Source organism: Kogia breviceps, chromosome 18 (genome assembly GCF_026419965.1).
Source record: "Kogia breviceps isolate mKogBre1 chromosome 18, mKogBre1 haplotype 1, whole genome shotgun sequence".
Taxonomy (NCBI): domain Eukaryota; kingdom Metazoa; phylum Chordata; class Mammalia; order Artiodactyla; family Physeteridae; genus Kogia; species Kogia breviceps.
The window spans coordinates 7,766,373-7,788,985 of NC_081327.1; the positions used below are offsets into that span (position 1 = coordinate 7,766,373).

General features: G+C 46.4%; 1 protein-coding gene and 1 non-coding gene across 6 annotated transcripts in view; one reads left to right on the forward strand and one right to left on the reverse strand.

Moving 5' to 3' along the window:
- Positions 1–17,226, reverse strand: part of SAE1 (SUMO1 activating enzyme subunit 1) — a 68,270-nt gene extending 51,044 nt beyond the window's left edge. For 2 of the 5 annotated variants that reach the window (XM_067019581.1, XM_067019582.1), the window contains exons 1-2: positions 16,943–17,193; positions 2,689–2,800 (exon numbers count right to left, since the gene is read on the reverse strand). In XM_067019581.1, the coding sequence (XP_066875682.1) occupies positions 2,689–2,800; positions 16,943–17,040 (210 nt within the window). In that variant the 5' untranslated portion in view covers positions 17,041–17,193. Of the gene's footprint in view, positions 1–2,688; positions 2,801–16,942 lie in introns of all 5 variants that reach the window. The other 3 variants (XM_059045470.2, XM_067019584.1, XM_067019583.1) reach the window with 3 other exon arrangements.
- On the forward strand, positions 8,675–8,781 carry LOC131745669 (U6 spliceosomal RNA). Its single transcript, XR_009332403.1, has one exon. It is a non-coding gene; the product is annotated as a U6 spliceosomal RNA (small nuclear RNA).
- Positions 17,227–22,613: the final 5,387 nt, after the last annotated feature.

The window sequence follows — 22,613 nt, forward strand, 5'->3', positions numbered from 1 at the left end:
AAACACCCTAAAAAAACCAAAAAACCTCCCACCAAACTGTTATATTCGATTTCTACCATGCTGTCTTGTGCTAATGTCCCCTGCCTAAAACACAGCTCCTCAAACTCTGAAAAACCTCTGCTTGTTTTTTAAGACTCAGCTCAGCACTCCAGGAAGTCTCTCTCATGTCAACATGTCACAACCTGAGTCAGGTAGCATGCTCTGGTTTCTGGAAAAAAATTGAGGATGGTTCCCTGGTGGCGCAGTGGTTGAGAGTCCGCCTGCCGATGCAGGGGACACGGGTTCGTGCCCCGGTCCGGGAGGATCCCACATGCTGCAGAGTGGCTGGGCCCGTGAGCCATGGTCGCTGAGCCTGCGCGTCCAGAGCCTGTGCTCCGCAACGGGAGAGGCCACAACAGTGAGAGGCCCGCGTACCACCAAAAAAAAAAAAAAAAAAATGAGGATGGGAAGCAAATCTTGTGCATTTTTCTATCGCCAGTACCTAGACTACTTCAGGGTAGGCAGCAGGTGCTCTTGGATGCTTGCTGACATAAACGAAATGAAAAACTCTAAGGGGCAGGAATTAACATCTTCAATTTATAGATGAACAAGCTAAGTCTCTGTGAGGTTAATTCCCTTTCCCAGCTTCAGAAGGTGTGATCTGAGCCCAAGCCTTCATGATTCCAAAGCTTCTGCAAAATGCAGAACCATCTTCCTGGGACGTTCCTAGTCAGGGACGAAAGCACAAGCAAACTACAAAAGGCAGAACCACCAGAGAGTGTTCATGAACTATGAAAGTTATGAGATGGGAGTCAGGCTGGGAAAGTTGACTGGGACCAGGTTATATGAAGCCAGTGGTTCTCAACCCTCCCTGACTTTTAGACTCACCTGGAGAACTTTTATTTTTAAATAATTCCCCAAATATTCTAAAGCACAGATGCGATTGAGAACCACTGTGTCAGGCTTTGAAAACCAGTCAGAGGAGTCAGGCCTTAGAGCGGAAGGCAAGTAGAAGGCACTATCAGTCTTTAAACTGAAGAGGCAGTGGTTGACTCCAACTCTGGGTGGCATTCGTGCCAGTGCTAAGGCAGTGAGAGAACCACATCACACGCCCGCAGTGTTCTCTCATCCCCATTCTCAGATTACCCAACCGAATGAGGAAACTGCCATCCCATTGTGCTTTCGTTTTTCCACACCACCGGCCTCCAGGTTTTGGAACCATCCTTCCTTGGGTCTCCACTCTTAACTTACCCTCTCTACACAAGGCAAACAAATTCTTCCCTTGGATGGGGTGTTCCTGCCACTAGGGGGCACTGTGGCTGCTGGGTGGGGGTGGGGGGGGATGTCAAAGCCAGGAGGGTTCAGTTAATTATCTGGCAGCTTGCTTGCAGGGATTTTCTTTCCTTAGAAAGTTTTGAATTCAAGTCAAAAATCAATTTGTGACTGTGATATTAAGTGAGCCAACCTATGTGTCTCTTTGTATTGCAGGAGAATTCAAACAACAAAAATTCTAGATATTATTTTCTCCTGAAACTCCAAACAAGGTGAGCTTTTAAAAATTTCATTAACATTTACTTTTGTCTACAGAGCCTATACCTCACACTGTGTGTGCTAGTTACTTAGCATGAGACAGGACCCCTGTTCATTGCCTAAAAGGAAAAAAAGACACAAATAATATCATGTGACAATGCAATTTTTGAAATATTTTAACTAAAAAAATACATGACTTCTGGAATTTGCTTTAAAAAACTGTCCCAGGGCTTCCCTGGTGGCGCAGTGGTTGAGAATCCGCCTGCCGATGCAGGGGACACGGGTTCGTGCCCCGGTCCGGGAAGATCCCACATGCCGCGGAGCGGCTGGGCCCGTGAGCCATGGCCGCTGAGCCTGCGCGTCCGGAGCCTGTGCTCCGCAACGGGAGAGGCCACAACAGTGAGAGGCCCGCATATCCCCCCCCAAAAAAAAACTGTCCCCCAAAATACAGGGGAAAAGATAAATTAAAAGATCAACAAAACATTGGTATCTGTAGAAGCCACGTAGGTAGGGTGTCAAATATTATTCTACTTCTGTATATATTTGAAATTTTCTATAAAAGGAAACCAAAATGTCACTGAGGCATGAGAATGTAGACAAAGCAGCAGTTATTTTCACTTTGGAGGAAAGACAGGTCAGAGAAAGCTACACAGGGGTTGGGCACTATGATTCTATTATCAATTAAATAACATTCATATAATTAACTATTGGATGCTTATTACATGCAGGCACTACATTAAGTGGTCCATATACATCCTCGAAGCATCTCCATCAAGATCTCCTGAGATACCTCTGTTTTTCTTCTGAGATACCTTTTAAATGTATATATTCCTGAGCCTTATCTCAAGACTTTGTAAAGTAGAATCATTAGGGGTGAAAGCTACACAAAAACAAAGCCCCGAGGCAATTCTGCATTTTTAATGAGTGATTCAGGTGATTTAAAGGTCCAAATAGGAAAAGCACTCCTCTGCTCCTCACAATCACCCTCCAAGGAAGATGCTAACTCCACTTTACAGACAGACAAGGTCATCGAGGAGACGAGAGCCTCCACTGGTTGACAACGTAGGATATGGTGGAGCTGAATTCAAACCCAGTGCTGGCGCTGTCAGTCTCCAAGGGCTTCAGTGCCACTGACACCAGCCCCCCTCTTTCATAAAATAAGGGCGCAGAACATCTCACCTGCTCGTGATCCAGCATGGTCAGTCCTTTCACTCCGGCCAGGATGAGATTCTTGGCGATTTCAGCCCCGAGTCCCTTCATGCCAACAAGAAGCACCCGGGAGGCCCGCAGCCTACAAGGCAGATATTGTGAATGGGATGAAAGAGGAAAGTGGAAGCTCCCCGAATCATTGAAGAACAAAACAAGACAAGAACAGGGAAATGATCTTGGATTTCATTAACTGCACTTAAGCATCCAGGCCTCAAATCTTGAAAAAGAGACAGGCTCCAATCTATCCTGCTGAGAACAATTCATTCAACAAATATTTATTGAGCACCTATTATGCCAGGCCCCCTTCCAAGGTGTGCAAATACAGCAGTGAATAAAAAGACACAATTCCTGACCTCAGAGCTTGTATTTTGTAGAGACAGACAAACAAATAGAGATATATAATATCTCAAAAAGTGAAGAAAATCAAGCATGGTATGGATCAGGAATGATGGAGGATGTGACTTTAGTCAGACTGATCGTGAAGGCCTTTCCACAGAGGTGCTGAGCAAAAATCAAAATGAAATGAAGGACATACATACAGATACTTGGGAGAAGAACATTCCAAGTAGAGAAAAAAGCAAGTGCAAAAGCCCTGAAGTAGAGGACTGCTTGGCATATTCCAGGAGCAGGAAGGCAGACACAGCAGCGGAAGAGCAGTGAGCAAAGGGAACAATGGGGGACTTCCCTGGTGGTCCAGTGGTTAAGACTTCACCTTCCAATGCAGGGGGTGCGGGGTTTGATCCCTGGTCAGGGAACTAAGATCCCACATGCCTCCCCACCAAAACTCCAAAACAAAAAATGGAAGCAATGATGTAACAAATTCAATAAAGACTTTTAAAATGGTCCACATCAAAAAAATCTTTAAAAAAGGGAAGAATGGTAGATGAGGCTGTAGACAGGGTCAGGGGCCACATCATGAAGGCTCTTACAGGCACTGTCAGGATTCTGGATTTTATTCTAAACATGATGGAAAGCCATGGGGTGGGCTGGGTTGCGGTTGGAAGGGGAAGAGTGTCACAGTTAAGGTGAGAGAGGGTGATGGCCTGGACTAGTGTGACAGCAGAAGAGAAGGGGAGAAGGGGTACTATTTAAGCTATAACACACAAGGTGGCATGAAAGAGGGCGCATCTGGTAAGTGTTTAGCTCATTCTGAGCCTGTAGAGTGACGGAAGATGAGACTTAAAAAAAAAAATGGTAGGGCTTCCCTGGTGGCACAGTGGTTGGGAATCCGCCTGCCAATGCAGGGGACATGAGTTAGAGCCCTGGTCCAAGAAGATCCCACATGCCGCGGCAGAGCAACTAAGCCCGTGCGCCACAACTACTGAGCCTGCGCTCTAGAGCCCACGTGCCACAACTAAATGAAACCCGCGCACCTAGAGCCATGCTCCACAACAAAAGAAGCAACCGCAATGAAAAGCTCGCACACCGCAACGAGGAGCAGACCACACACAGCAAGGAAGACCCAATGCAGCCAAAAATAAATAAATAAAATAAATTAATTTTTAAAAAAAAAAAAAAAAGGTAGCAGTCTGGACTTAACTCTGAGGTCAGCAGAAGGCAGTATAGGTCCACGATACCTTATTCGAAATCCCTTGAAACAGAAGTGTTTCAGAATCAGAATGTTTCATATTTGAAAAAGGAAATAAAGGGAATTCCCTTAGGGTCCAGTGGTTAGGACTCCGTGCTTTCACTGCTGAGGGCCCGGATTCAATCCCTGGTTGGGGAACTAAGATCCCACAAGCCGCGCAGTAGGCCAAAAAAAGAAAAGAAAAAAAAAATGGAAATAAAGAGTTTGCATCATATATCTTGAAAAACCCCGTCAGGATCTTAGGCAGCACCCTGTAGTCAAACTCATTAATATTTTTGCAGCAAATGTATGATTATTCACACTGAAAAGCATTAGTAAGAACTAAGAACAGTCTCACCTAAATTCAAGTTCTGCTGACCAATGAGTCTGCTCCTAATTTATGAAATGAGTCCATTCCCATCAAGTACCACTACTAAGGAGAACATGCAGAAACTCTTTTCCAAAAATGGTTCTAATAATTATGGACACTTGCATGTCATCAGGCTAGATGTCTTTAGTGGGAATGATGGCTGATAAAATCAAGTCCTGCACTGATTCTTTTTTTTTTTTTTTTTTTTTTTTTTTTAATTTTTGGCTGCGTTCGGTCTTTGTTGCTGCACGTGGGCTTTCTCTAGTTGCGGCGAGCAACTCTTTGTTGCAGTGCATGGGCTTCTCGTTGGGGTGGCTTCTCTTGTTCCTGCACTGATTCTTTTTTTTTTTTTTTTTTTTTGTGGTACGCGGGCCTCTCACTGCTGCGGCCTCTCCTGTTGCGGAGCACAGGCTCCGGACGCACAGGCCCAGAGGCCACGGCTCAAGAGCCCAGCTGCTCCGCGGCACGTGGGATCCTCCCGGACCGGGGCACGAACCCGTGTCCCCCGCATCAGCAGGCGGACTCTCAACCACTGAGCCACCAGGGAAGCCCTGCACTGATTCTTGATGCTAGCAGATTTGGGATTTCCTTCAGTGATATGACCAAAGGTTAAAATGGCGGGGGGTGGGGTGGAGGGAGAGAACAGCGACATAGGCATATGTCTGGGGCTCAGCTTCTCCATTATTGCTTTTTTCTACACGGCCCTTCCACTGCCAACCACAGTCTAGCTGACAGGAGCCTTTCAAGTGACAATTCCACTTCACCAGAATAACTGCGCAGAGGGCTTAGAGCATAACAAGCAAGGTAAATAAGAGATGCTAGCAATGAGCACGTCTCTTACCACAGACTGATAGCATTACACCAGCAGAGGGGATGAGGAAGGAAGCCACGCAGCCTTCCAGAGTCGCGCCAATCACTTGAGAATCAGCACATATAGTAAATAAGCAATGTTTCCAAAGAGAACATCGTGCACATACCAAACCTTTGACATTAGAAAGGCTGAGCAGCCATGCATTTAGCTGTACCTTCCAGGTCTCTGCTCTCACTGTTAGCCTGCGAGCCCTCCCTTCACCTGGTCCTAACACTGCTGCGCCTGGAACTCCAGGTTCCACTGTCCTTCTCAGTCTGAGTAACAGTCTTTTCCTGTTTGGCTGCTGTATCTACCTCAAGGATACAGCTAGACCGGCCCCACTCACTTCTGGGAAATCTGTACCCTCAAATGTTACCAATGGCCCCCTCACCTCCAAACCCACTAACTTCTCCTCGGGCTCTGTTTTCCTTGCTGCTCCTTCAGCAAGGAGCATGGCCCATCACTAATGCCCTCCAGGTGTGAAGACTTGGGCTTGACTTCTGGCTCCGCCACTTCCTAACTGGGTGACCCGGGCAAACTGCACGACCTCTCTGACCTTCAGTCTATTCATCTGTAAAATGGAGACACCAATTCTGACTTCATGATTTAATCTCCTCGACGACCTGGCCAAACGTGTATGCAAAACCACCTGGCATCCTCCCCATCATAGAACAGGTGCTCCATAAAAGTTACTTGAACATCTCTTCAATCCCCACTGCCTTAATTACAAAAGGGCTCAGTGATGGGTTTGATTCTGATTTTCAAAAAAATCTGACAGAGGAAAAAAAAACATTAAGCTGGCATTCAAATCCATTCAGTCTTGGCTCCCTCCCATTTTCCCTGCCTTACCTTCCACTACTACCAGGTCATCTCTGCTACTTACCTTGCTTGTATGCCCCAAGCCCCCTGCCCAATTATTCTGGTGAAGTGGAATTGTCACTTGAAAGGCTCCCATCAGCTAGGCTGTGGTTGGCAGTGGAAGGGCCGTGTAGAAAAAAGCAATAATGGAGAAGCTGAGCCCCAGACACATGCCTATGTCGCTGTTCTCTCCCTCCTCCCCCCCACCATTTTACCCTTTGGTCATATCACTGAAGGAAACCCCAAAACTGCTAGCATCAAGATCAGTGAAGGAACAAGAGAAGCTATTCATTCACTCATTCATTTTTAGCTACGTTGGGTCTTAGCTGCTGTGCACAGGCTTTCTCTAGTTGCAGCGAGCAGGGGCTACTCTTCATTGCGGTGCGCGGGCTTTTTGTTGTGGTGGCTTCTCTTGTTGCTGAGCACGGGCTCTAGGCTTCAGTAGTTGTGGCGTGCAGGCTCAGTAGTTGTGGCGCACAGGTTTAGTTGCTCCGCAGCATGTGGGATCTTCCTGGACCTGGGCTCGAACCCATGTCCCCTGCATTGGCTGGTGGATTCTTAACCCCTGCACCACCAGGGAAGTCCCCCACCTGCAGACTTTAAATCACAACATTCCACACACCTGAAACGCACCCTGTCTTCCTCTCTCTGCCTAGTCAAGCTTTTCCTCCAGACTTCAAACCCCAACTCGAATGCCATTTCCTCAGAAAGTCCTTATCACGGCAGACGCAGGCGAGTACCCTCTAAACTCTTCAAGCAACTGCTCCACATAAATGCCTCTGACATAAATCACATGCAGCCCCCGGCCTCTCTAGGATCCCTCCATCCTAGAGAGCTCCATAGACGCTGACTGCTCAGGAGGGTTTGGGGGTTTTGTTTGTTTGTTTTGTTTTGTTTTTCTGGCCATGCCTTGTAGCATGCGAGATCTTAGTTCCCTGACCAGGTATCGAACCCATACCCCCTGCAGCGGAAGCTTGGAGGCTTAACCAGTGGACTGCCAGGGAAGTCCCTTGGGAGGTTTTTTTAATTCAACTGCCAACAACACTGAATATCATGTTTATGTTTTTAATCCTTAACCATTCTAGGGGCCCTGAGATTACTGCTTATTTATGGCTCAATTACATGAAAAGCACTTAAAATAGTACCTGGCACATAGTCAGCACCGAATGAATGCTGGCTATCATTACTCAGACTCTAATGCGGCAATTCCCTTCTTGGAATCAATCCTACAGAAATACTCACGTGGGCACAAATATCATGTGCAATGCTATTCACAGCAGCGTCGTCCACCACTTCCCTCCATCTTCACAGCCACACAGCCCTACTCTGAGCCACCACTTCTCACCTATAAAACCACAAGAGCCTGACGCCTGGCCTCCCTGCTTCCATTCCTGCCCCCAACAATCCACCGTCCCCATCTCAAGTAGAGAGATTCTAAACCTGACCACACCACTCTCCTGCTCAGAGCTTTCAATGGTTCCCATGCAAGCTCCTTACCAACGGCCCTGCATGCCACTCCTGCCTCTCTCATCCTACTCTCTCCCCTGGTAACTTGCCTACAGCCAGGCTGGCCTTCCTTGATCCCAGAAAATGCCACATTTGCCCCCACCATAGTACTCTAGCGTTAGCTGTTCTCTCTGCTTCTTCCCCTAACTCTTCACATGACCCATTCTTTAGGTCTCAGCTCAACTGCCCCTCCTTAAAAAAGTCCACACTGGCCACCTAACCCAAAATAGGTCTACATCTTTTCTATCTGGAATTTTGCTACTTGTTTATGTGTTCATTCCCCGTTCCTCCATTACAATGTAAGTAAGCTCCAGAAACCATGGTATCTCTAGCATCTATGACTGTGCTTGGGACTTATCACACTATTACTCCAATTGCTATTGAATTAATAGATACACCAGGAGTTCCCTGGTGGCGCAGTGGTTAAGAATCCACCTGCCAATGCAGGGGACACTGGTTTGAGACCTGGTCTGGGAAGATGCAACGTGCCGCAGAGCAGCTAAGCCCGGGCGCCACAACTACTGAGCCTGTGCTCTAGAGCCCGTGAGTCGTAACTACTGAGCCTGCACACCTAGAGCCCGTGCTCTGCAACAAGAGAAGCCACTGCGATGAGCAGCCCGCGCCGCAACGAAGAGTAGCCCCTGCTCGCTGCAACTAGAGAAAGCCCACACACAGCAACGAAGACCCAACGCAGCCAAAAATAACTAAATAAAATAAATTTATTTTTTAAAAAAATACACCGAAAGAAACCCAAATGTCCATTGGCAGAATTACATAAGCCTGGTACACAATAAAACAACAGCTAGTGCTCGCTTCGGCAGCACGTATACTAAAATTGGAATGATACAGAGAAGATTAGCATGGCCCCTGCGCATGGGTGACACACAAACTAGTGAAGCGTTCCATATTTTTTGTAAAGCGGTTATACTCCAATAAAGATGCTAAAAAAAAAAGATGATCAAAACAACAGCTAACACTCACTGAACACTCACTACATGCTAACCACTGTGCTAAACTCTTTACATGTATTATGTCATTTAACCCTCATGACAATCTTAAGAGCTGGTACCTTGTTATCCGTATCTTGCAGCTGAGAAAACAGGCACAAAAGAAGTTAACTAGCTTACACAGAGGGTTACACAGCTAGAAAGTGGCTAATATAACCAGCTAGTAGAGAAGGACAACAATAGGGTAGAGTGATTGAGATGGTTTGCTCTGAGGCCATGCTGCCCTGGTGCACACCTACTATGGAAAACTAGGCAGCCATTAAACAGAATAAAATAACACCAGTCAACACTTAGGATACAGCTACTGAATGCCCAAGCACCGTTCTACGCAACTTGTATGTACTAACTCTGCAAGGCAGACAGTACTATTAGTCTCATTTTACAGAGAAAGGAAGCTGAGTGTGGGAGAGAAAATAATGCCCCCCCATGTCTACGCTCCTCATCCCTGGGGCCTGTGAATAAATTACATTACGTCACAAAAGTAATTTTGCTGATGTGATCAAATGAAGGGTTTTGAGATGGGGGTATTATCCTGGATTTTCCAGGCGGGTCCAAGCAATCACAAAGGCCCTTATGCTAGGGAGGCGGAAGGGTCAGAGTTAGGGGAGGAGATGCGATGACGAGCAGAGGACTTGCTCACAGAAGAGAGACTTGAAGATGCTTTGGAGATGAAGGAAGGGGCCACAAGACAAGGAATGCAGGTGGCTTCTAGACACTAGGAAAACCAAGCAAACAAATGCTTCCCTGGAGCCTCCACAGGAGGCACAAGCCTCCCAACGCCCTGATTCTCCTTTAGCCCAGGGAACATTCCAGACTGCTGAACTCCAGAACTTGCGCTGCCATAAGCCACTCAATTCGTGGCACCTGCTACAGCTGCCAACAGGAAACTAGCACACCGAGGCGCACAATTCTTAGGGACCTTGCTGAAGACCACACGGCTACCAAACAGCAAAGCAGAGAGCAACTCGGGAGACACTGCTCCAGAGACTACGCTCTTAAAGTGATATGCCTCTCAGGATCACAAATAAACGTAAAATTACACTGTGACATACTGGGTATAGAGTCTACTGGTAACAACAGTGACAGTAATTACCAACCACAGAGGGCTCACTAAGTTCCAGGCACTGAGCTAGGTACAATACATACAGTACCTCACTGAAACCTTGATTATGGTTCTTCAGTTTTTCTCTCAGAAAAAAAGCACACATCCTAAATGTTGCATACAATTTCTCTCCCTAAAAGGCCAAGTGGCTTCACAGGCCCCCAAGTAGGCCATCACGTTTCCATAGGAAAGGATCCATGTCTGCCTTGAGAAAGGAAAAAACTGAGGTTCAGAAAAGGTGTCCAAGCTCTCACAGCTAACGGGTGCCCAGAGCTGGGATCCCAAATTCAATTCTAACCAGTATCTGTGATTTTTTTTTTCCCCTCTCTCAATGTCTCCCCCATGCTGCCTTGCATATAGTAGGTTCTAAATAAATACTTGCTGATTTACTCTCCTCTCTACTTCTGCTGCCATGGGAATACCTTTTCAATTTCTGGGAAGGAAGGAACCAGTCTTTACACCACAATCTGAATTCACAATACATACTGCGAGGTAAGTCAAGCCAATGAATTCCACTCATGATTAAAAATTCTGAAGACAACCAAATTCATATTCAAACCACATTTATTGAGAGTCTAATGTGTGAGAGTGAGTCATGCAAAAATCTTGTATAAGATGATTTCAAGTACGGCGCGAGCACAATGTCCCCGAGGCCAGAGAGCTTTAGCATGTTTGAGGAACATAAAGATACAAGCAGCTAGAATGGAATGAGCCAGGGGGATGCAGGCAAGGTCAGACAAGGCAGGGCAGGAAAGGCAACGGATTTTAAAAGATCTGAGTATACAGGAAATCACTGGAAGGCTTTAAGCAGGACTGCTATGATCTGTTTTTTTGTTTGTTTGTTTGTTTTTTCTGTGGTACGCGGGCCTCTCACCGCTGTGGCCTCTCCCATTGCGGAGCACAGGCTCCGGACACGCAGGCGCAGCGGCCATGGCTCACGGGCCTAGCTGCTCCGCGGCACGTGGGATCTTCCCGGACGGGGGCACGAACCCGTGTCCCCTGCATCGGCAGGCGGATTCTCAACCACTGCGCCACCAGGGAAGCCCTGTGATCTGTTTTTTAAATTTAAATCAGTTTGGCTGCTGTGTAGAGGATGGATTAAAGAGTCACATGTGGAACAGTGGAGACCAGGGAGGAACTGTTGAGGTGATCTGAGATGACGTGTGTAGCTTGGACTAAGAAGAGAGGATGAGACAGAGCTTGAAGCAGAGCCTAGAGGAATTCCCAATAGACTGGATGTGGACAGAAAGGACAGAGGTTCCTAGGTTTCTGGTCACTGTGACCAGAAAAATGATGGGGCCACTTGGAAGATCTGACCATTTTCTCCTTCTAAAAATACTCTCTTCTTCACTTAATTAACAGTACAGTACTTTTCACTTAAATTTACAATCCTCCTCCATCCAACTGCCCATTCATTATACTTATTTAAATGTCCTGTCAGAATCCAAGACAGAACTTAAGACGGTTCCTCACCTCGATCTGCTTGGGCAAACCTGCTCCTCCTACAGTCTTCCTTGTCCTTTTAGAATTTCCACTCATCCCACTGACGCCTGCTTTATCTCATTTATCTCAAGCTATTTCCTATTTAGTTTCCCTTATTTTGTGGCTGGTGATTTATACTTGTCAAATAATGGTAGCTATAACTTACTGAATGCTTTCTGTGTGTAGACTCTATTCATGCATAATCTCATTTCTTTCTCAATAATCTTATGACGTAGATTCTGTTATTCCCATTTGATAAGCGCGAAAACTGAAGCACAGAGAAGTTAAGAAATGTATCCAAGGTTAGATAACTATGAAGTTCTGGAGCTGAGATTCAAACTCAACTATTAAGCACTAAAAAATTGATCCTTATATGAAACAAACAGGATTGGCCTCCAGTACACGCTCAGTCACTTTCTTGGCAAGCAGGTGCCTACAGAACCAACTGAAGCGCTGTCTGAACAGCAGCAGTGCAGGGTAATGAGGGCTTGAAAACAGGGAAGTTTTTGGAGCCCTTTTCCTGTAAAGTCAAAACTTCAGCTGAGTCCTTAAAGATTTAGTCACACTCACTCCTCCTTTTTCGCAGATGTGGAACCTATGGCCAAGAAACTGTTTTGACTCACCCAGGGTCAGAGAGCTAGTTAGCAGAGCTGGGAATTGAACCCAGGTTTCTGGACTTCCTAGGTCTTTGCAGTGTACAATCATTTCATCAAATATCTCAACAAATCTCAACAAATTCTCAAAAATATCTCAACAAATATCTGAATGTCTACATACTTGCAGGCACTAGGAATTTAATAGAGACCAATCAAAACCCACATCTTAATTACTGGACATTTATAAAGTGCTTGCCCTCAAGGAGCTTATCCTCTACTTCTCTCTTCTCAGTCACCCTCCTTTCTCACTCTTAGATAGGGGAAAAATAACTGCTGAGTGGAAGGAGAAAAATTAGACATGCCTTTGCTGTGAAAATCGGTGCAAAAACTGTTGAAGCACACAGTCTGAGAACATACAGGGCTGCCGGCTTCAACACTCTCCTTTATGTTCATCTGATTGAAAGAATGAGCCTCCCGTTGTGGCAAATGAGCTATTGTGGAAATAGCAGTGAACCTGAAGTTAGTGGCTTAGATTCGAGTCCTCCTTCTTCTACGTACTTGGTGTGTGACCTTGGGAGAGGTGGCTCCTTTCCCTGAACCTCATCCACAAAATGGGCTCGGCGCCACAGCAAGAGATGCAAACTCACGTGCTTGCAGGGGCCAGGCAATTCTATCAATGACTGAACCAGAGCTGCTGGAGACGACGGACAAGTAGAGAGCCCAGGCTCTGTGTAAAAGAGCCTCGGGACTTCCCTGGTGGTCAAGTGGTTAAGACTCTGCGCTTCCAATGCAGGTGATGCGGGTTCGATCCCTGGTTGGGGAACTAAGATCCCACATCCTCGCGGTGCGGCCAAATAAAAGAGGCGGCCTCTGCTTAGCTCCAACCAATGTAGAGATGTCTGACCTTACTATTTTTCAAAAGACAGAAATCAGAAACTGTGAAATCTCCATATGTGGGGAGGGTGGGGTTGATTGGGAGGGAGACAGACACATCTTCCCAACTTCTCATTATAAAAAATTTCAAACATACAGAAAAATAGAAAGAATAGTTAACATTTTGCCCTACTGGCTTTACCCACATGCCGACATCACAGCACTTCACACCTTTAGCACGCAGCTCCAAAAATATGACATTCTCCTTCATAACCACACTATTATCACATAGAAAATAATTCCCAAATATCATCTAACAGGACTGAATACTCAAATTTCCCCTATTGCCTAAAAGATGTTTTTTTAGGGAAGTTTTCTTTTTGAACCAGGATCCAGTCAGGGTCACACCTTGCATTTGGCTGCACCCTTTACTCTCTTACTCTAGAACAGCCCCTTCGCTTGTTTTTTCCATGACATTGACTTCTGGAAGAGAACCAGGGCAGTCGTCTTGTAAAACGGCCCACATTCTGGACATCTCATCATTACCTCAATGGTGTCCTTTAATTTGTTCCTCTGTTCTGTGAAAACATGATATCCGGCAGGAAAACATCGAAGGTGATGCACTGAGGTTCTATTTCATTACATCAGAAGACACATTATTAAATATTTCTAAGTGAAGTCGATTTTATTCCTTCTGATGCTCAAACTGTCCCAAATTTGGCCAAATCTCTAGATTTTTAAATGCTGGCAACTAATTTCAAAAATCTTAAAACATTGTATGAGAGATACATACCAGTTTTTAACCTCCAGACTGTATGAGTTCCCCTGAAGACCATTTTTATTATTACTTGTCTCCCTTCCAATTCTCTGACAACCTTGGTCCAACATTATAGAGTCAGAGGCAAAACCGTAGCCAGAATGCAGTCTGTCGATTCCCAGGCTGCTTTCTATTTCACAAGGAACCCCAGTCCCCGAAGTGCTCCTATCCCTCCTGGAGTTCCCTTAGAGACAAGTCAATTTGCTTTGTGGAGCCTCCTTCCTTTCTGTACAGAGGAGGAAATCACTGCCTTTCCTTCTCCAAAGAGCTGCTATGAGACTCAGCTGAAAAAGGGACAAGAGAGCACTTTAATCAACTCTGTAAGACTGTATACAAATCTAGAGATTCCAAATTATAGGTAACCCCTTCCTACCCTCCCAGGACCTTCAGCCAATCCTTTTCAGGTTCTCTGCTGAGTTCTAGACATCTTCACTTCCTCAGAATAACTCCCATCTCCCAAGAATTCCATACCCCGACTGTGACTTGCCCCTTAGGTCACCTCTCCCTCAGGAGCCCTCCATCCATTCTTTAATGCTCCTCAGATAAATCGTTCATTCCTACCCCTCTGACAGCTCCCTAATTCCAGTTTAATCCTCACCAATTGTACCCCACCTCAAACAAAACGACCTGCTGCCCCCAACGCCTGGGATCAACCCTTCTGGTACACTTAGGATCACCTTCTCAACACTTCAGGAACCCCTAACACCCCTTCAAACGGCAGCTCCTGAACTCATTCGACACCATGTCTTCAGGCCCATTCTCATCATTTAATCCCCAATCTTCTCTTTCGGGTGCCTTCGACCCTCAGACCAGTGCTTGCTAATGCCTCGTGATGCGCCCTCCTCCCCAGTCACAGAAGGCTCCACACACCTGAAATGAGCCTGAAGTAACCCCCACCTCACCCCACCCACCAGACACGCTCTTTCACCAAAAAGTTCTAGAAGCTCCCACCCCTCAAACCTCTTGAACTGCCTGCCTCCCCAACCCTTCAATCAGTTAATTCTGCTCTCTGTACTCAGGCACATCACATAACCACCCCCCATCATTCAGACCTCATCACTGAACTCAACCACTCACATATTTCTACTTAGATGTATCGTAAACAGCTAAAACGTTAAGTCCAAAAGAGAACTGCTGATTCTTCCCCCACCTCAGTCAGTGACGGCACTTCCGCCGTCTTTCCAATTGCTTCGGCCAAAAACCTTGGAGGCAACCTTGAGTTCTGCCTCTCCCACTCCACACATGTAATCCTTCGGCAAAGCCTGTCCCCTCTACCTTCAAATTATATCCAGAATCTACATCTGATCCCTTCCCTAGAGTTCCAAGCCACCACTACTTGCATCTCAAGGGGATTACCACAGCAGCCTCCTAAGCAGAATCCTTATTTCCACTTCTGCCCACTTCCACCTGTTCTCCACACAGCAAGAGCGATCCTTTTCAAACACAACTCAGATCGTGTTACTCCTCTGCTCAAAACTCTCCAACAGGGCTTCCCTGGTGGCGCAGTGGTCGAGCGTCCGCCTGCCGATGCAGGGGACACGGGTTCGTGCCCCGGTCCGGGAAGATCCCACATGCCGCGGAGCGGCTGGGCCCGTGAGCCACGGCCGCTGAGCCTGCGCATCCAGAGCCTGTGCTCCGCAACGGGAGAGGCCATAACAGTGAGAGGCCCACGTACCGCAAAAAAAAAAAAAAAAAAAAAAAAAAACTCTCCAACGGGTTTCCCAGCACACTTAGAATTCAAAAGCTACCTCCTGGGACTTCCCTGGTGGCGCAGTGGTTAAGAATCCACCTGCCAATGAAGGGGACACAGGTTCGAGCCCTGCTCCGGGAAGATCCCACATGCCATGGAGCAACTAAGCCCGTGCGCCACAACTACTGAGCCCACGTGCCACAACTACTGAAGCCTACACGCCTAGAGCCTGTGCTCCGCAACAAGAGAAGCCACCGCAATAAGAATCCCGCTCACAGCAATGAACAGTAGCCCCCGCTCTCCACAACTGGAGAAAAGCCCGCGCGCAGCAACAAAGACCCAACGCACCCCAAAATAATTCAGTTAATTAATTTTAAAAAGAAAAAAAAAAATAAGCTACCCCTCATTTGGTTCCAGCCACCCTGTTGCTCTCATTTGTCAAGCATGCTCTGGCCTCTAGGATTTTACACTTGTCCCCTATGCTAGAAAGATCCTCCCAGATGGCCACACGACTCTTTCCTTTCATACAGGTCCGAGGCTCAATGTTACCTCTTCAGAGGCCTCCCCTGGCCACCCTATCAAAATAGCTCTCCCACCCCACCATCCTTTACTGATCCTTTTTTCCTGCTTCATTTTTTCTCCCTAGCACTTGCATTGCCTAATATTTTATTATTTCTTTATGTGTATTGCCTCCCCCACCGGAACATAAGCTCCATGTGGGCAAGGAGTCTGCCTAGTTCATTAATACCCGCTCAGCGCCCGTGGTAGGTGCTCAATAAATATCTGATCATATCGACCACCTCTTTCAAAGACCTCATCCCCTCCGATAATTACTCTCCCATGCCCAAGGTATCCCCAATCCTGTCCTCTCGGGACACACACCCAGGTTTAGACATAAGCAATCTCTTCGGGTACCTCCAGCCCCCCCAGACTCTCCGAGCCTCTCAGGAATCTCACTTGAAATTACTTGCTCCAAAACTCCTCGAAAAAAACCCTCACTCTTTCAGACTGGCCCACCTTAGAGGCCACAAGAATGAATGTAAGCTCTCATCCGCTGGGCTCGCCAGTCTCCCCAGCATCCAGCAGAGAACAGGTTTCCACCACCTATGAATGAATGAACTATGCCCCCCCACTCTCATCGTTTCCATGCATTCCTGGCCCCCCCTATTCCCTAAGTCCCCAACCCCGATCCAAACGCCACCATCGCTCCCTTCGGGCGTCGAGTTCCTGAATCTGCATCCTCCGGATCGCTCAGAACTCCCCCAGCTCCCCTTCTAGAGGTCGCCAATTCCTCGGAACGGCCCTCCCACCACCTAGGACGTCCCCGCTTCCCATACCTTCCGAGGAAACATCCCAAATCAACCCCTCCAGTCCTCTCAGGAAGGCGACCACGGCCGGGTACACGATTCCCGCCTCCTCTCTTCAAATTAAACCCTCCGGCTCCCCAACGCCTCAGGCCAGACCACCCTCCAAACCCTCAGTCCCACAAGCCGCACCGGCCCTGACCGTTTCTGGGCCTCCAATCCCCAGAGACGGATCTGCCGGTCATACTGAGCCGCCTCCTCCTCGCTGATACCGCCGCCCGCCTCTTCCTTCTCCACCATGGCGCCGGCTCTCGGCGCCGAAGCTCTGCTCCTGCTCACGGCAACCGCCCGCCGGCCCCACAAGCCGCCAACCGCCGCGGGCCGCGCGCCCAGGCCACATCTGCGCCTGCGCCAGATATCGCCCCTGCGCAGTACCTTCTCCAAGCCCCGCCTGCCCCTGGACCCTGGAACCACGTGGACCTCCTTAGCCTCCTTGGTGGGCGGGCATCAGCGAGTCACGTGATGGAGTCTCCTGCCAATCCTGGCCAAAAATCCGCGCGGCTTCTGGCCCCACAAGGATACCCAAGTGGTTGTTTATGAGGCCTTCAATTCAGCAAGTAAAATGGAGCGTCTGCCGAAATCCGGGTAACGGGGATGTTGTGAAATAGGTTGGCGAGTAAAATAGATAAAATCCTGCCCTCATGGAACTTACGTTCCCTTGAGGAGGGCCCAGAGGAAAAAAAATATAAATCAGGCCCTCAATAAATGTTTTGGAGAAAATTAAAACAGGATATGGGACTACAGGGTGACAGGTGATTGTTGAGCAGAGATCAGAAGGAACCGCAGAAACAAGCTGGGTGGATAACTGGGAACTGTAACATTCCTGGACGGAACAGCAGTTGCAAAGGCCCTGAGGCTGGCACATGCTAACGTAATTGAGGAGCTGTGGAGAGGGCAGGGTGGCTGGAGCAGAGTGAGAGGGTGATAAGAGATTAAATCATAATATGAAGCAGTGGTTAGGAATCCGCCTGCCTATGCAGGGGACACGGGCTCGAGCCCTGGTCCAGGAAGATCCCACATGCCATGGAGCAACTAAGCCCGTGAGCCACAACTACTGAGCCCGCGTGCCACAGCTCTTGAAGCCCACGCGCCTAGAGGCCGTGCTCCGCAACAAGAGAAACCACCGCAATGAAAAACCCATACACCGCAACAAAGAGTAGCCCCCACTCAGCACAACTAGAGAAAGCCCGCACGCAGCAACAAAGACCCAACACAGCCAAAAAAATTATATATATATATGGATATGGAATAAATTATGTAAACATTTAGGGACTTAAAACAACAATAAATATTTATTATCTCTTAGAGTTTCTGTGAATTGGGAATTCAGGAGCTATTTGGCTGGGCAGTTCTGGCTCAAAGTTTCCCATGGGGATGCGGTCAGATGACCGCATCTGTGTGCAGTGTTCTGATGGCATGGTGTAGCCAAAAATAAATAAATAAATAATTTTTTTTTTTTAAATCGAATATGGTAGAAGTGAATGCTGGGCCAATTTCTGAGTCCAGCCCTTAAGAAATGGGCAGCCTCCCCTCAAAAAGCTAAACATCGAATTATCATAGGACCCAGCAATTCCACTCTTAGGCATGTACCCAAAGTATTGAAAGCAGAGACTCAAACAGATATTTGTATGCCAATCATCATGGCAACATTATTCACAATAGCCAAATGTGAAACGACCAAATCCATGCATCAGGTGATGAACGGATAAATAAAATGTGGTAAATCAATACAATGGAATAATATTCACCCATAAAAAATGATGAAGCACTGATACATGCCACAATTTGGATGAACCTTGAAAACATTATGCTAAGTGAAAAAACCCAGATACAAAAGGTGATGAAAAAAGAAGTAGGTAGGGTTGATGGTTGCATGACACTGTGAATGTACTTAATGCCACTGAATTGTTCACTTAAAAATGGTTAATATGGTGGATTGTATGTTATACATTTTTACCACAATTTTTAAAAAATTAATAATGTAATATACCCAAAATGACTGAATTGTACACTTTAAATGAGTGAATTGCATGGTCTGCGAATATCTCAGTGAAGCTGTTTTTAAAAAAAGGAAATGGTCAGCTTCCACTTTCTGTTTCTTGGGACACTTGCTCTTAACCCCAGCCTCCATACTAGCACAAGACAAAGCACCTTATGGAGACGTCCACATGGAGAGGAACCAAAGCTTCTCACCCTCAGCCCGGCCAACAGCCCCAGCCAACAGCCAGCACCATCTTGCTGGCGACATGCGTGAGCCGTCTTGGAAGGAGATCCTCTGGCAGACAGTCAAGTCACCCCAGAGGGAGGAGAGAGAAGCCATTCTTGCCAAGCCATGCCCAAAGTGCTGGTCTGTAAGAAAAATAATTGTTTGCTGCGAATTCCCTGCTGGTCCAGTGGTTAGGACTTGGCCGCTTTCACTGCTGGGGCCCCAGTTCCCCTGGTTGGGGAACTAAGACAGCAAACCGTGCGGCGCAAGTTTGCTGATCACTCGCTACAGAGCATTAGATAACCTGAATATTCTCCCCACCCAATTCTCTCTTCTCCTATTCTCTCCATTTTTGCCCAACCCCAATTCTCTTTCTCTCCCTGACTTTAGTTCCTTTCTCTGCTGAAAGTGGCAGAAAAATAAACAGAAACGTTGAGAAGTGCTGTCAAGGAAAAGAAGGAGCTATGGCAGTGTCTGGCTTAGTGTAGGAGTCAGGAAATAATATTCTGAGAATGTGAACTCACTCTCCATTTTTCTGAATTTAGTCTCTCTGATAGGTTCATTCACTTATATTTCCCTGAGGACGTCCTCAATGCCCAGCCCTGTGCTAGGCAATATATAACCTCTAGGGGGAGTATTTTGTACTGTGGTTTCAAGGAACATCTCTCAGAGGAAGTCATGACCAAACAAACTCGGGAGGAATGAAAAGAAGTCAGGTGACTGTGCCATGGTGACCCCAGGGAACAAAGGGATCATTGAGAAACCAGATCATGAATTTTTTAAAAACTGAGATATAATTGACATATAACATTGTATTAGTTTTGTGTATGGTCTTTTTATTTTATTTTGTCATAAATTTATTTATGTATTTATTTATTTTTGGCTGTGTTGGGTCTTGCTGTACACGGGCTTTCTGTAGTTGCAGCAAGCAGGAGCTACTCTCCGTTGCAGTGTGCGGGCTTCTCACTGTGGTGGCTTCTCGTGTTGCGGAGCACGGGCTCTAGGTGCATGGGCTTCAGTAGTTGTGGCACACGGGCTCAGTAGTTGTGCCTCGTGGGCTCTAGAGCGCAGGCTCAGTAGTTGTGGCGCACGGGCCTAGTTGCCCCGCGGCATGTGAGATCTTAGTTTCCCAAGCAGGGATGGAACCCGCATCCCCTAGATTACCAGGGAAGTCCCTCAATAAGGTGTCTTGATCATCACTGTGGCTGATGGCATTTTGCAAAGATGGTTACAATAATATCTCTCATCCTACATACTCTTCTTGCAACATCCCTTTGACACTACTTCCATTGAAGGGGTGGGAGGTCTATGTTTCCTTCCTTGAAACTGGACTGGATTTGGCGACTGTTTGACCAATAGAATGTGGCAAAAGGGACACTGCTTAACTTCTGAGCTAAGTCAGGAAAGAGGAGGCCATTTCCACCCTGTTCATGGGAACACTTGAGTTTGAGCCCTGAACTGCCAGATAAGCAGTCCTACTGTACTGAGGCCGCCATGTTGAGAGGAAGCCCAACCAGCCCATGAGGAGACACCATGCGGAGAAGCCCTGAAACTACACAAAGATGGAGAGGTCCCTGCCCAGACCCCAGCTCTCCATTCATCCACTGTTCCAGTTCTAATCATATGATCTGCAGTCATATGAGAAGTCCCAGGCCAGAATCAGCCATCCTGAATTCCTGACTCACAGATAATAAAATGAAATTGGTGCAGCCACTATGGAAAACATCACGGAGGTCCCTTAAAAAACTAAAAATAGAGTTACTATACGATCCAGCAATCCCACTCCTGGGCATATATGTGGAAAAGATGAAAACTCTAATTCGAAAAGATACATGCCCCCCAATGTTCATAGCAGCACCATTTACAATAGCCAAGACATAGATGCAGCCTAAATGTCCATTGACAGAGGAATGGGTACAGAAGATGTGGTACAGATATACAATGGAGTATTACTCAGCCATAAAAGAAGAATGATACAATGCCATTTGCAGCAACATGAATGGACCTAGAGATTATCATACTAAGTGAAGTAAGTCAGACAGAGAAAGACAAATATCATATGATATCACTTATATGTGGAATCTAAAAAAAGATACGAATGAACTTATTTGCAAAACAGAAATAGACTCACAGACATAGAAAACAAACTTATGGTTACCAAAGGGAGAAGGGGGGAAGGGATAAAGTAGGAGTATGGGATTAAAATATACACACTACTATATATAAAATAAACAAGATCCTACTGTGTGGCACGGGGAACTATATTCAATATTTTGTAGTAACCTATAATGGAAAAGAATCTGAGAAAGAATATATACGTATAACTGGATCACTTTGCTGTACAAGTGAAACTAATACCTCATTGTAAAGCAACTATACTTCAATAAAAATTATTTGTCTTGAAAAAAAGAAATATCAGCCACCTTTAAAAAAAAGATAATCAAATGATTGTTGCTGCTTCAAGCCACTAAACTTCAGGGAAGTTTTTTTTTTAATTGTGGTAAAACGCACATCACATAAAATGTACTAGCTCACCCATTTCTAAGTGTACAGTTTGGTATTTTCAGTACACTTACATCATCATGCTACCGATCTCCAGAAAATGTTCATCTTGCAAAACTGGAACTCTATACCCATTAAACAATTCTCCATTTTCCCCTCCATCCAGCCCCTGGCAACCACCATTCTACTTTTAGTTTCTATGAATTTGACTACTCTAGATACCTCATATAAGTGAAATCATACAGTATTTATCGTTTTGTGACTGACTTATTTCATTTAGCATAAGGTCCACAGGGTTCATCCATGTGTAGCATGTGTCAGAATTTCCTTCCTTTTTAAGGCTGAATATATTGCACTGTAAGTACATACCACATTTTGTTTATCCATTCATCCATCAATAGACATTTGGGTTGTTTCTACCTTTTCCACTAGGATGAATAGTGATGCTGTGAACATGGGTGTACAAATATCTCTTTGAGACAGTTTTCACTTCTCTTGGATATATACCCATGGGCAGTTTGGTTTTTAGCAACAGCTAATCAGAACAGCTGCCCAAACTGAGACTGTGTAACTTAAAAGGGTTGGAGACCAGTTATTCAGTAGATCAGGCTCCTAGGTTTAAGGATGACATAATTACTTCCACCCAGGTGACTGCTCAGTTAACCAAGGCAGCGGTTCTCACCCACCTGCACGTTAGCATTATCTGGAGAGCTTTTTAGCAAAGGCAGTGCCCAGGCCCCGCCTTCAGAGACTGCTTAACTGGTCCCGGGTGGAGCTGAGACATTGGGATTTTTACAAAATGTTTCCCAGATGATTCTAAACTGCAGTCACTGTGGAGAACAGTGGAAGAAAGATCTGAGTCCTGCTTCATTCTAGTCTGAATTATTTTCCTGTTCTCCCTGTCAGAACCATGTAATTCTTAGGGCTATTTACACGACTTTGGGGAGGACATCCCCGGTGGCACCGTGGTGAAGAATCCGCCTGCCAATGCAGGGGGCACAGGTTGGAGCCCTGGTCCAGGAAGATCCCACATGCCGCAGAGCAACTAAGCCTGTGAGCCACAACTACCGAAGCCCGCACACCTAGAAACCGCGCTTTGCATCAA